The 14774-nt window shown below is 54.9% G+C and overlaps 1 protein-coding gene and 1 pseudogene across 3 annotated transcripts in view; one reads left to right on the top strand and one right to left on the bottom strand.

Moving 5' to 3' along the window:
• NRG2 (neuregulin 2) overlaps positions 1–14774 on the top strand; it is a 182091-nt gene that overhangs the window by 140192 nt on the left and 27125 nt on the right. For all 3 annotated transcript variants that reach the window (XM_036848886.1, XM_036848884.1, XM_036848885.1), the window contains exons 2-3: positions 1220–1391; positions 8349–8467. In XM_036848886.1, coding sequence (XP_036704781.1) covers positions 1220–1391; positions 8349–8467 — 291 coding nt within the window. The remainder of the gene's footprint in view (positions 1–1219; positions 1392–8348; positions 8468–14774) is intronic.
• LOC118893386 lies at positions 3516–3970 on the bottom strand (annotated as a pseudogene).

Here is a 14774-nt window from a genome sequence, read left to right as displayed (position 1 = left end):
CAGTTTCTCTGTTCCTCAAAGAGAGCCATTGAGGCTGCAAAAGCAGACACCGGCCTGCTACAAGCCTGACACATTGCAAATCCAGATACCTGGGCTCTGTGGCTGCCTGGCTGGGTGACCTTGGCCAAGTTTCTTAACCTGAGTCTCATCTTCACCCTTTATGTCAGCATGACACTTGCCTTACAGAGCTCGGTGGCCAAATGAGAGCACACACAAAGGCACTGGGTATCCTTTACAGGGCTGTCCAGTGGAAATTATCACACACCCCAGCAGTGAGCATGGACTTGCCATCACTGTCCTAAGAACAGAGTACTTTTTCCTTTTCTTTTTTTAGGTTGTTAGAGGGAGGGGGGCAAGGAGATGAAACATGGGAGACCAGGGCAGGCGGAAATAGAATGGTGTTCAAGAAAAATGAGAGAAGCCTCTTAGCTTGGCATTTGCAGCCCTGCAGCCCTGTGCCCAGCAGTGTAGCCCCAGGCCCCATCCCGCACACAGCCACACCACTTCACCCATTCAGGGCAGCTCACCTTGCTGCCCACGTGCGATTCTGATAAACCACAGCCAGGACCCACCTCCCTCCCTTCTAGCTCCCCCATCCTTTAGCTCTCAGCTGAGTTAGCTCCTCCCCTAGCCTGGGTTGGGGACACGCCTCTGGGCTTCAGCACCCCCAGGCCTCCATAAACCACGCTGTGATGTCAATGCCAGGTTCCAGCTCCTCTGCCAGACTGAACTTCCTGAGGGCAGGAGCTGTGTCTGTCATTTTGGTCCACTTGTGTCCTCTGGGCCCAGCATAGGCCTGGGGGTCTGCGACAGGAATTAGATCATGAGCACTGAAGTCAAGGAGACCGGGGTTTGAATTCCAGTTCCAGCCCCTTGGGGAGGTGACTTCACCACTCTGAGCCTCAGTTTTCCCCATCTGTAAATGGGTTTAATCATTGCAATGAACTCACAGGGTGATTTTCATCAGCTAATGTGTATCAAGCTCTGAGTACCATTCCAGGCATGAAGGAAAACTCTCCATAGGCGGTACCCACACTGACATCATCGCAGACCCTCTGTGAAGGCTTGTTGATTTGAACTAGGAAACGACACCAGGAGGGGTGGCTCCCCAGGCTCACTCTCTACCCCACCCCCCCAGGACAGTGGCCCTTCCTCTGCTGCGCGTGCTTGGCGCTGCCCCACCACCAACACGCTCACCTCCTGCCTTGTATCCCCACAGCCACCCGGCCCAAGCTGAAGAAGATGAAGAGCCAGACGGGACAGGTGGGTGAGAAGCAATCACTGAAGTGTGAGACAGCAGCCGGTAACCCCCAGCCCTCCTACCGCTGGTTCAAGGACGGCAAGGAGCTCAACCGCAGCCGCGACATTCGCATCAAGTACGGCAATGGCAGGTGAGCGACATCCCTCCCTCCATCCACCCAGCCGCCCCCCATCCTTCCTCAGAAGGAGGGGTCTGAGCCGGGAAGAGCCCAGGGCTGTGCCCCCAGATCCACCCGTGGAACCAGTTCCAGTCCCCCCTCTTTTGTGGCGCCCAGTTTCTCCTCGCAGCTCCAGCCCCTCTGGTGATGCTGCCCCAGCGTCTTGCAGACGGTACCTGCTTAATTAATGTCCCTGGATGGTTGAAGGCAATTTGATTGTCCAAGTCAGCTTTAACTGTGGAGTCCCATCTTGTGCATAAAACTTCTCAAAGGACCTGCCACAGGGTCGGAAAGCCCACCATTGGGCAGTCTTTGGTGAAGGACCCTGCCTCTAGAATGTGTCTGGGAGGGCACGTGTGATGATGGGCTGGTTCCTCAGCTCAGCAAGCTGTCACTGGGCAGACAGCCAGGTGAGGGAAAGGCACATGGCTTTGACTGGTGTCTGAGGAGTCTATCTCAGGCAGTTCCCCCGTGACGTGGAAATTGACTTTAGTCTTTGAGTCAGTGCTCCAGGGAAGAGAATCTGAAGCTCTAGGGTCTCTGGGCTGTGGAAGGTGGCCTCTCTTCCATCTTGGATTGGCCAGACAGGGGGCTCCAGGCACCAGAGAAGCCAAGAGTCCAAGGGCAGCCCCTCACCTCTCTCCTGAGGGGCTGTGAGAAGGCAGGACAAGCCTGACCTCTGTTCTGCGGGCCCTGAGGGCCCTGTGGACTTCCCTCTCTGGCTGAGGCACACCCCAGCCTTTCCTGCCCCTCCAGAGGAGCTATCATTTCCTCCTCACCCCTGAAAAATGCAAATGAAGATGATTTTAGAGGACCCTCCAACCTGTCCGACAACAGAAAGTGATGGAAAAAGGGTCTGGGCTCAGGCTGCTCCTGGTTCGCCGGCTGACCCCGGATGTACACATCCTGCCCTCAGGCCTTAGTCTCTGAAACCTGTGAAAGAGGATGTGGGGGTCAGGGGTCTGGGCAGGGCTTCCAGTTTTCTGACTCTCTTTCTAAGAACGGGGAGCAAAGACAGGACTGGTCACCCTGGAAACTGGTCCAGGCAGAAAACAGAAAGTAATTTAAGAGGATTTGGTACAGATCAAAGGTTTATGGCTGAAAGAACACTGCTTCCTAAGGGAACTTGGGAGGGGGGGGTCTGGGGTGTCACCAGTCTACAGAGTTAGCAAGAAATTCAGGTTGCCCATCAAGCTCACCTTCTGAGGCCACCTCACCCCTTCCCCGCCAAGCCTGGCTCTGAGCTGGAGAGAGGAGTGGACAGGCTTCTACAGCTTTGGGGGCCCCGTCTCCCCTTCCCCCTACTTCACTGAGACAGCAGAAGTCAGGAGATGGGGTGCTCCTTGCCGGCCGCATTACTCTCGAACAGTCCACAACATGGCCCATCCTCATCCCCATTCCTGATCCGCACGTGGCCCTCACACTCACCCACATCCTCCTGCACACACAGAGCCCTTGTGCCACCAACAAACTCCTTTCTTTGGTGACTTCAGCCTCTCTCTCTCTCTCTCTCCCCCAACAAACCACTAACATCGCCTCTCTTCTAAAAGCTTTCCCTCGACGTTGCCGCCTCCCATTCCTCCTCTGGTTGTTGCCCCATCTTGCTCCTTCCCTAGATCACCACGTGGAGGGAGTTTCACGCCCACTGACTCCACACAGCTCAGCCTCCACTCCTCTTTGCTCTGCAGGAATCTGCCCTGTAAATACAACCCCAACTCTCTCTGCAGCTGTGGCTCTTGACAGACCCTGTGACCTCAGAGTTTCCCGGCCGCCAGGCCTCTCAGCAGCCTTTGGCATGGGTGCCACCTGCTTCCTTGCCCCTGTGGTCCTCCTGCTGGTCCTCTTGTGCCTCTGAGCACCCTCTCTCAGGCGTCATGAATGCTGGGACTTTGCTGTGTTTGGGGCTTCACTCTTCTCCCCTCTCCACTGGTAGGTGATTTCACCCTCTTATATTTGATGATCCCAAGCCTCCATCTCTAGTTTGATGGCCTTTCTTTTTCCAGACCCATGCTGCCAGGTAAACACTTAGTTACCACCCCTGAGATACCCCACAGATCTTTTTTTTTTTTTTTTTGCGCATTTTTTTTTTGGCAGCATTTATTCCCAGGCCATAAGTTTTTGTTTCTTCAGTTTCTTCTGGATATCCTTTTCTTCTGTGCAACCTCCTCTTCCGGTTTAGGAACAATCTGTTCTTTTTCAGTAAGAATCATCTCAATGTGGCAGGGAGAGCTCATGTATGGGTTGATCCGACCATGAGTTCTGTAAGTCCTGCGCCGCATCTTGGGGACTTCATTCACCTGGATGTACTCAATGACCAGAGAATCTACATCTAAGCCCTTAAGTTCAGCATTACTCTCTGCACTTTTGAGCAGGTGCAGTAAAAATTCAGCACTCTTCTTGGGCCACCGACCCTGCTTCCAGCCCCCCTGTTTGGCCTGGGCACACCTACCAGCTTCACCATTGTAATGATGGAATAGCACAGGTTACTTTTGTAAAGTGACATCCTTCAGATACTTGGTGGCTTTTTGGATATGCATACCCTTAATGGCCTGGGCAGTTTCACGAGTGTTCTTAAAGTGAACACGAAGATTTGAACCTCTATGATTTGCATGATTTTTGTGGGGTTTTCTGGGTCAATAGTGAATTTTTAGAAGTCACCTCAGGCTGCTTACCGGAAGAGTTCCACAGACATCTCTAACCCAGAATGGCCCAGTCTAGCCTCTCCGCCTTGCCCCTTGTGCTCTCCTCTCAGCTGTGGCAGAAGCAGACTGCCCGCTGGCCGGCACCTGCCCCCATGCCGTCCCCTCCAGGTGGATACCCCGTCTCTGGAAGGAGGCACCCTGCTCCTTGCTCACTTCTGCTCTCCCTGCCTCTAGCCTCTTTTCCTCCACGGTCTCACTCTTGACCACGCCCCACCTTTTCTGGGCCACAGGCCCCTTTGTGAATTCATTTCTGTATCTCACATACATGTGCTGAGCAACAGTTGTATGCCAGGCACTCTATCAGAGGCTGAAGATGCACCAAGGATTGGAGCAGACATGGTCCCCACCTTCACGGAGTTTCTAGTCTAGCTTCTAGTGGAGAATCTGGTAAAGGCCTTGACCCTTACTTCAGAAAATATGCGCCTTATACACCTGGTTTTGCTTGCAATTCGAGGGGTCCACAGAGTCACTTACCCTGTGACTCTGACAGGGGATGATGTTTCTAACAGGGCACATATCTGATCATTCATTCATTTGCTTGACAGGTCTTGAGAGCCTGCAGTATGCCAGGACAGCCTAGGTCTTGGGGCCCTTCTGACGCTCCCCTTCCTGGCCTGTAACTCACTGCCTCGCTGTTCCCCTACACCTCGGTGCTCCTGACCCCTGGACTTGGGCCCAGACTGTTCTCTGTGCTGGCAGCGCCCGCCCCCCCCTCCTCTCACCTTGTCCTCTGCAAAATTCTCCAAGGCCCGGCTTAAATGTCACATCCTCTGGGTCACCCTCCTGAGCCCTCCAGCAAGCTCTCACCATCTCCTCCCACAGTGCCTTAGACACGGCTTCATGGTATGGTTGGGGGGCTGTCTCTCCCAGCATGAGAGCCTCCAAGACCACCCCCCAGACACACCCTCTCTCCTTTGTGGCCTGGCAGAGGAGGTCTACTTCCGGTGTGAATTGATGAGGATCTTGCAGGACTAGCTCTCCTCTCCTGGGTGCAGGGTGACACTAGGACTGGGCAGGACACCCTTTGGGTTGGCCTTTGAGCAAGTTACTATCCTGGTCAAGCCTCAGTGTCATCAGACAAATGGGTCACACAGTCCTGAAACGGCCTGGTCATATCATCTGGGTCTCCTCCTGGGTACTAAGGACCCCTGAGAGCCTGAAGTGTGCCTCTGCCCCCTTCCTGTCAGGACCTTGTCCCATCTGCTGCATTTCTGAAACTGCCTTGCTCCACCCATCATGCCCCTGGGCTCCCTGCAGTGTGGCGATGGGTTGGAGGAGGGGCCATGATGGAGAACTTCTGATTCTCATGTTGTGACTCAGAGAGCTGCCACCTCTAGACACGTACTTCACCTGGCATGGGGGCTAGGGGTTAGGGGCGGGTGTCTTCTTTCTGGCAAAATCTTCTCTTTCCTTCTGCCCACACTGCAGCTTGCACTCTGGCCCTCCCAGCGCTCCGTTCTGCCCAGGCCACACTCTGTCTTGACATCACTCTTGGTCTATGGAGACCCCTTCCCAGTGGGTGCCGCCTGTCTCTGGGGCTGCCCCACTGAGGTGTCTCACCCAAGGCTTCCTGTGCCAGGAGAAAACTGCCCCCCTCCCCAGCCCTGGGCATGGAGCCCACCCGTGCAGAACCGAGTGTTCCCGTATTTATGAGGGGCAGGCTGGAACTGGCCCCTCGGGCAGGCAGCAGGAGGTAGGCACTGAGGAAAACGTGCGGACGGGTGGAGGAAGCAGCCGCCCAGATCCCTAGTCCCTGCCAGCAGAAAACTGGCTGAGGAAGGAGGGGAGGGGCGTCCATCACAGGGGTAGACCTGGGTCAGCCTAGCGAGCGGGCACCAGGCCTGCCAGAAGGTGGGAGGGAGTCCTGAGTCCTTGGGGCTTCGGACTGGAGCTAGGAGTGAGGAGAAGAGAAACGTAGTTGCCTGCACTCCTTAGGGGCCTGAGAGCCCCACAGAGGCCCCCCTTCAGCCCTGACCCCAGAGCCTCTTGCACAAGGCTGGGGCCACCTTCCTGGAACTGGGGAGATCATCACACACCTGGTAACCCAAGATGTCTGCAGCCAGCAAACCTAGGGGTCATTGTTTCTGTCCTCTTGCCTCTTTCTGGTACCTCAAAGGGGAGGGGCTCTCCCTGCACACCCACCTTTCCACACATCTCACACCCCTCCATACGGGAAGCCCTTCCTTCTGGTTTTAGCTTTCATTCCTCCAGATAACTGTGAGCCTAGCTCCACCTTGTCCTGCTGCATGTCATGTCGTGTGAGGGAAGCTCCTTTGAATTCAGCTGTGGGTGGGTGACAAGGAAGTTCTGAGTCTGTGTCCCCTATACCTTCTTGACCCGGAGACCCTCAGGTGATCCCCTACTCTGCTCATCTAATGTCAGGGAAGAGCTGGTGGTCAGGAAGCAGAAGTCTGGTTCTGGGACAGCTGAGATCTGTGGCATCTAATTAGGCTGGAGCCAGGAAGGAAATGCTGTCTTAGCCGGAGGGGCCTCCAGGGCTCTGTTTAATGAAGAGAACAAACTTGAATTGACAGAAGAGGGTTGTAGGCAGACACCGGGCCAAGGAGACAGAGAACGGCGTGAGCCGGGAGGGGTGGAACGGAGTCAGGCAGCTGTCACTGTAATGTCGGCAAGGACATCACCACAGCAACAGGGCCTTTTTGACAAGACAAGCTCATGGAGGCTGGTTTGGGGGATCTTGGAATGAGGAGGTCTGGGAAGAGCCCAGCATCAGAGGCTGAGGTGGAGCTCAGGAGACAGGTAGGTCCCCAAAGCACAGCCCGGGAAGGGATGTGGGTCATTTTGCCCTGGTGCAGCCTCTCCGCTCACCATCCACACCTTCCCCCATCAGCTTCATGGCTCTGTCTTTCCATCCCTAGGCCCAGGGCAGGACAGCTCGGCTACCCTACCTCCCATGCCACCACTCCTCCAACCCACTGCGCATATTCTGGGAATCTGATTTTTTAACTCGGGACTAAAAGAGGAGGAGGTTACATCATGTTAAGAAATTTTCATGCTACTTTTTGTTTCCCCCGGGGACCAGGCGGGGGGTCCCAGGGTTTAATCCGGAGCTCAGACTGGCCCTAAAGAGCACTGGGGCAGAGGGAGGGATGGGAGGTTTGAACAGATCCTACGGAGCCCAGGCACCCGCGGGCAAGTGCAGGGAGGCCCACGGAAGGAAGGAGAGGTTTGGCAGGGTCTTCAGAAAGAAGAGGGGAAGCAGGGCCAGGTGCCCTGGAGTCACACACAGCACTGAAGTCTCTGCCCAGGCCTCGCCCCACAACTCGTGGCACGCAGGGCTGGGTGCAAAGCCCTGCACAGAGGGCTTAGCCTCAGCATCAGGCTCCAGGAGACAGCCCTCGAGCTGCTTGGGGCCCAAGTCCTCACCAACTCCAGCTCCTCATCCACCTCTGCCTTTGCCTTGCCGGGTACCCTTGGACAAGTCCGGAAGCCCCTCTGGGACTCAGTTTTCCCACCTGTCCTGCCCTGTCCTCCTCCAGATTAGCCACGAGGGTCAAGTCAGGCCTTGAGGATAGGATCTTTTTGTTCCCTGAGGTATCCAAGCTCCCAGCACACAGAAGGCACTCAGTGAACATTTGTTGAATGAATGAAGCGAAACCCCTTGGGGAGGCCACAGAGTGCCCCTTAGTGGCAGGGCCGACACAAAGGCAGGAGGGAGCTACAGGTTTGGACTGGGAGGCTGGGCACAGTTGCCATGGGAACCTGTTAGATCGGTGGCCCTGCCGGGTATCTGGAAATAGGCCTGGCTTATCTAGAGTGACGGGGCTGCCGCTTCTAAGGGAAGGCTGAGGTAGCTGTGAGCCAGCAGCTGCTCTACTGGAAGGAGGTGGGGGGAGACGCAGCGGGCCTGAGAGAAGGGCACTAAAGGAGAAGGAGGGAGGTGGCCATGCGACTTCCTAAGGACTCCACTTTCCTCCCCTAGAAAAATGGTTACAGAGAAGGCCCAGCCCTGGAAAAGTGAATGTGAGGATTCATGGACTTAGAATCCCATGTTCTCCTGAGTGCCCAGGTCTCCCTCCAGCCCTGGGGACTCCGCACTCCACCTGGACCCCAGCAATGGCTGGTCGGAGGGAATCTACTTCCCGTCCACGCTGCGTAGACGCTGTGGCTGTGCAGGGAGAGGTGACCTCTGGGTGACTGCTGGGGAGCCACGGCCAACCTAAGCCCTGGCTCACGCCTCTCCCCCTCTTATCCCCTCCCTAACCAGAAAGAACTCACGACTACAGTTCAACAAGGTGAAGGTGGAGGACGCTGGGGAGTACGTCTGCGAGGCTGAGAACATCCTGGGGAAGGACACCGTCAGGGGCCGGCTCTTCGTCAACAGCGGTAGGTGGTCCCCCAACGAAGGGAGGGGTCCTAGAGGGGTTCTGTGGGGTGGGCCAGTTGCCCCCCAGCCCTAGGGAGGCCCGCACATGATCCATCTTGCACTTGACTCCTCTCCCTCCTGCCACTGCCATATCAAGCCCCAAGATCTGAGCCGATTCAGAGAAATGCAGTCGAAGCATAAATGTTTAGCTTTGTTATCTGGACCTGGAAGAGCCGCCAGCTCTCGTTTTAAATACCCTGAAAACTAAATATTTTGAAATCAAGAGGTGGGGGTGGGGGGAAGGATATTTTTAGAAGGCAATTATGGGAGGCTGGGCTGCCAGAAGCGGGGCTCCGGGGAGAGGCAGACCCAGGGTGCGCGTGAGCTGCCTGCCCGCTGCTTTGCTGGGCGCCCGAGTGCAGGCAGCCGGCTCCGCAGGGCCACAGGTGGGAGGCTTGGGTGCCCCAGGCCCCTGGGGGCAGCCTCAGTTCAGAGATGGCAGGACCCTCTCCCACAGGTCATCCCCTCCCTGGGAAACGTGCAAGGTCAGGAGCCCATGGCACCCTTCGCTTCCCCTCTCCGCGGAGGCAGCTCCAGCTTCGGCATGGAGGCGGCCTCCCTGCTGGGCTGTCCTCTGGTTATCGCCCTTGACTGGAAAGTCACCAAGGCTGCCGTCCTCAGGCCGCGCCCCCTCCACTCTAGCCTGAGTCCTCAGAACCCCACAGCTCTCGTTCCTCCTCCTGACACCCAGCCTCCGCGTACCACTTAGCCACCTGGTTGTTGGGTTCGCTTCCAGTCTTGCTCCCAGCAGGCAGAGTCCAGTCCTGCATCTCCCTTCATCCCGTGTTTCCACCAGACAGCCCTCCAGTACCCCCTACACCCAGCACAGTCTAACGAGAACCCTGCCCTCTGACCCTCAGAGGACAGCCTGGCTCAGACCCAGTCTGCCGTGTTGTAAGGGACCTCCCTTGTCCTCGCAGCCTCTCAGCTCCTCCATCTCCCTTACCACTGAATCTACCAGGTCTGAGTCTGCGAGTCCTGGTCCATCTTCTTTCTGGATCTTTCACTCACGTCTGTCCTTTTCATTCCAACCCCACCTCAGGGGCAATCCTGGCCCAGGTTTCATCCCTGCTGAACCTGGACCAGAGCAGCAGCCTCAAGATGCTTTCGCCCTGTCACTCCCCCACCCATGCAGCCAAGGAACAAGGACTCGGTCCCACAGCCCAGCTCTCACAAATCCGACCCAAATGACCTTTCCGACCCTAACTGTGGTCAGTCTCTCCTTCCCATTTTTATTCTTCCTCCTGCGCCATCTCTCCCAGGCAGCTATCCTCCTGACCAGTCCAGCCCACCGCAGTGGCACTCCCAGCGCAGGCCCAACTCCTGGGCCACTCCTCGGCCCTCTGTGGTCTTGTGTATCTCTCTCTCCAATTCTATCAGATCGTTCTTCAGCTCTCATCCTGTTGCCAAACTTTCTTTGCGGGTGTGACCTTCCGGGTGGAATTGTGAGCCCAGGAGTGAGGCAAGCAGGGAGGTTGCCTTCTCCCCAGGAGTTCCAGTAATCACTACCATTTCCTGAGAGCATGCTCTGTGCCAGGCCCCATGTTCCCTCTGGAACCCTGACTCAACCCCACGGAGTACTTCATGCATTAGGAGACTGAAGCTGAGAGAGGTTAAATATTCTGCCCAGAGTCAAACAGCGTAGAGCTACACAATGAAAAAGTAGTTGGCAAACACTGAGCCCCTCTAAGCTCTACGTGGCCATGTCTAGCCCGTTTACCCCTCCAGCCCCGGGGCCTTCCACAGTGCCAGGCTCTAGTCAGCACCTGGTAAACATCACAGAAAAGACCACCGACCCTGCTCCAGGGCCTCTCCTGACTCCACGTGGCCCAGCCTGGGCAGGGCTGCAGTGGGGGTACCTCCTGCTCCTCCCAGCCTGTCTCAAGCCTGGGAAAGTGGACCACGCTGGGGCCCAGCATCTGCCACCCCCAGCCAGAGTGGGCAGACATTCTCAGATCCACTTTGGATTTGAGGTTGCCTGTTTTATATTTTAAGACTTTCTTGGTTAGAACTGATAAGAACCCAACATAAAAGTACCTTTAGGAATTTATTGGTTTTTAAAGCTGAGAAGTCCAGAGGTAGAACTGGCCCTAGACACACGGAGTCCAGGACCTCAGAGCAGGGGTCAGGACGCCCCCTCCCATGGCACGCTGGCCTCTTTCTCTCCTCTTGTGAAGTGGGCTTCTCCCACGTTTAGGGAAGGGATTGGGAAGAGGAGGCCGTGGCCTCAGCTCCAGGTTTCCATCATCCCAGCACCACCCAGGGAAAAGAGATAGCTTTGTCTCTGTTTCCACTTACACAATCACAAGGATGGATTCTGGTCTTGTACCCACTCGGCCCGGTCATGTGCTCAGGGGGATGGGGTGCCATCATCCTTGTCAGGCCCGTGTGTGTGCAGAGGGGACACTGAGAGGCAGAGTACTGTGAGTGATGGCCCTGCCAAAACTGCACGGGGGCATTTCCCTAGAGTGGTGCTGGGGGCAGAGGAAGAAGAAAGGGCCGCCATGCCATGAAGGAAACCACAGTAGTGTCCACTGTCGTGAGCCCTTCAGATAAGTCACAGCCCCACCCCACATGTGGGCTCCTGTCAGCCCTCAGTAGCCCCTATTCTGATCAGTTAGGGATCAGACAGTAGAGCTTTGGGCTGGGCCCTGAGGGCTCCGTGTCTCTCGTCCCTCCAGCAGACAGGAGAGCGGCATGGCAGAGCTGTGGACAGAGTCAAGAGCTCTGGGCTCATTCCAGCTCTGTCGTGCACCCCTGAGCGAGTTACTCCACTTCCCTAGTCTTCTGTTTTCCCATCTGCGGCTGAGCTAGGTGATCTCTCAGCCCCGTCTCCGACAGTTCTGGGATGCGCAGGTTTTTTGCGTTGAGCCTGACCTCCTGTGCACCTATTGCCGCTGCCACACCTGTACACACTCACACCACACCTCTTCAGCTGCTCTTCAGTCCACGCAGGCAAGAGCCTACCCTTGACGTGGGGAGGTGAACAGGGCCACTGGAGGGGACCAGGAGGTCCCACTGGGAACGTTTTCCCAGGTAGAGATGCTCAGGCTCCTTGTTTACCCGTGGAACCCGGAAGACTGGCAGCAACCCCACCCTGGGGAGGGGGTGGATGGCAGGTGGCGGGCAGCTGTGCCTGCCCCCCTCTGACTCATTCCAAGGTGGGTTGGCTTGGCCCGCCTGGGCCCCAGGGAAGGCAGGGCTACAGGGGTGGGGCGGCCGGAAGAGGGCATGGGAGGGCTGGCAAGGAGCAGTGGCTGCCCAAGGGGCACACCGCAGCCCTGAAATATGAGCAGAGGTTTTGTCCAGGAGCAAGGGTGCAGGGGGCGCAGTTGCTGGAGCTGGCGGCAGGGGGAGCATCTCCGCAGCACCAGCTCCGTGCCGGCCCCTTGTCTCCTCAGGGCCCCAATACACTCACTCACACCAAGACGCTAAGGACTGATAGAGACCTCCTGGGTTTACCCTTCCCAAGTGTTTTTAATCAAATTTTGGAGGTGTGATTTACATACCATAAAATTCACTCTTTTTAAAGGATACAGTTCAGTGGGTTGAAGTATATTCAGTTGAATAATCCTTGCCACTAATTCCAAAACATTTTCATCACCTCGGAAAGAAACCCCATGCCCATTAGCAGTCACTCCCCGTTTCTCCAGATCAGAGCTGACCCTTCCTGCCGCCACAGCTCTGCCAGCTCACAAGAGACGGCTTTCCCGAGTCGGGTGAGAGGAGGAAGTGTCAGCAAGAAGTTCGTGGTGCTTTTAACAAAACAATCAGCCTGATGTAACCCACTTCTGTGAAACCGGCTTTCTCATCCCCAGGTGAAAGGACTTGGGACTGTCCCGGGGTGGCTGTACCAAGTCCTGGGATATCGGGCTGGGCCTGGCTTTGCCCCAGAGGGCAGGCAGGTGTGACCTGGGGTGTCACAGGATCGTGGAAGCCCTGGAGAGGCTTCTGGGCCTGCCCCTTACCTGGGGGCTTAGAAAGGCTGGCTGTTTAATCACAGGCGCACCCATGTGTACGTACTGTCAACTCAAGCCTTCAGCGAGGCCTAACTCAGCAAGACGCTGTTCTGAGCGCTGAGGGGTCACAGTCTTGGCTCCCAGAGTCCCCTCAAATGGCAGGAAGCTAAAACCTGAACTCAAAGCGTCTGCCTGTTCTAACACACTGCAGAGGAAAGACAGGCAACTTAACAACGGGAGAGGGGACATCCCAGGCAGGCGGGAGGGGAGCCTTACAGGATGAAGAGACACTTGATCTGGGCCTTGAAAGACGAGCAGAGATTTTCTCCAAGAGCAAGGGAGGAAAGCAGTTGCAGTAGCTGGCAGCAGGCAGAGCATCTCTGCAGCATCAGCTCCTTCCCGGCCCATTTTCTCTTCAGAGACCCAATAAGCTCACTCACGCCAAGACACTAATGGCTGATAGAGGCTTCCTGGGTTTATCCTTCCCAGGTGTTTTCTTTAAATCCCCCCAGCCCTTGGCAACCAGACTCTCCTTTCTGCCGCTATGGATTTACCTATCCTGGACATTTCATATAAATAGAATCACGGAATATGTGGCCTTTCAAGACTGGTTTCTTCAGCTTAAAATAATGTTTTCAAGGTTCATCCATGTTGTAGTAGTATCAGTACTTCTCTCCTTTTCGCGGCTGAATAATAATTCCATTGCCTGGGTCTACCACATTGTTTATATATTCATCAACTGAGGTTGTTGCGTCATTCTAGTTGTTTCCGCATTTGGACTATTATGAATAATGCTGCTACAACATTTGTGTCCAAGTTTTTGTGTGGACATATGTTTTCAGTTCTCTTGGGTATACACCTAGGAGTTGAATTGCTGGGTCATATAGTAAATATGTTTAATTTTTTGAGGAATGACCAGCTGTGTTTCAAAATGGCTGCACCATTTTACATTCTCACCAGCAAAGTATGGGGGGGTTCCCATTTCTCCACATCTTTACCACCACTTGTTATTATCCATCTTTTTTTTTTTTTTTTAAATACAGCCACCTGAGGGGGTGTGAAGTGCTATCTCACGGTGGTTTTGATTTTCATTTCTCTAATGACCTTCCAGGAGTATTTGCATTTAGTAAGAGACAATGCTTTAACCTACAGAAAAGATATCATCATCAGCCAAGGAGACCAGACTAGACCCTGGGATGGTAGAAGAAGGTATCTTTCTCTCAAGAATCAGATGTCCACTTGCTCATTAGAAATATTTGTAAATATTCGTTAAGCACCTATATTACATGTCAGGCGCTATGCTCGACATTGGGGTTCGTTCACCAGTGAAGCACACAGACATGGCCTCTGCCCAGATGGAGCTTACATTCTAGTGGAGGAGCTAAGCTTTGGACAGCTAGTAATTGCACAACTAGTCCTTTAATTGTTAGAATAAGCACTACAAGGAGAAGTTACAAAGCTAAGGGAAGGAGTAAAGGAGGAGCCTGAGCAGCCTCTCTGAGACACTGATGTTTTGAAAGTCCTGGATAGGAAGGCACGTGGCCTCTTAGAGGAGCTGGACTAAGCCAATGGAGTCTGAATATACTGCAAGACAGGGACAGGACATGAAGCAGGAGAGGTGGTTAGGCCCAGATTAGACTTGGGGAGGGGTGGGGGGACTTTATTATGAGTATGAATGGAAGCCATTGGAGGGTTTTGATAATGGAAGCGATTGATCAATTTACATATTTTAAAGACCACTTTGGTAGCAGCTGCGAAGCGAAAAGGTTAGAGATGAAGGCAAGAGTGAGGGCAGAAAGACCAGTGAGGAGGTGATCGTGGCCATCCAAGAAAGAGACCACGGAGGCGGTACTGAGACATGGACAGAGCCTGAGGAGGAGGTAGGAAGGCAGCCCTTGGTGATGGATGGCTAGGGGGACAGAGAAGGACCAGAAATCAAAGATGCCCTCTAGGCCTTTGGTTTGTGCTGTCCAGTCATTGAGATGAGCAAGGCTAGAGGAACAAGTAGCTGGGGCAGATGAGTGGGAAGCTGAGCTTGGGGTGGCCCAGCGCCATCCCCACGGTGGTATCCAGGGAGCGGCCAAATTCTCCCACTTGGAGGCCATTTGTCATCTTCACATCCCCAAACACGGGAGAACACAGTGAAGAAATATGAATAGGCTGACAAGGGAGCGTGACACATTGCCTTAGGAGCCCATGTGTGCTGGAATAGCACGAATGCACCTCTTCAGTGTGGAAATCTTCTGGCGTGAGCCTTCACCACCAGCAGAGTTGGCTGCCGTGAGCTGGGAGGGCCCTGCCGTCACAG

Source organism: Balaenoptera musculus, chromosome 3 (assembly GCF_009873245.2).
Source record: "Balaenoptera musculus isolate JJ_BM4_2016_0621 chromosome 3, mBalMus1.pri.v3, whole genome shotgun sequence".
In the NCBI taxonomy this organism is placed as follows: Eukaryota; Metazoa; Chordata; class Mammalia; order Artiodactyla; family Balaenopteridae; genus Balaenoptera; species Balaenoptera musculus.
This window is presented reverse-complemented; position numbering and strand designations above follow the sequence as displayed.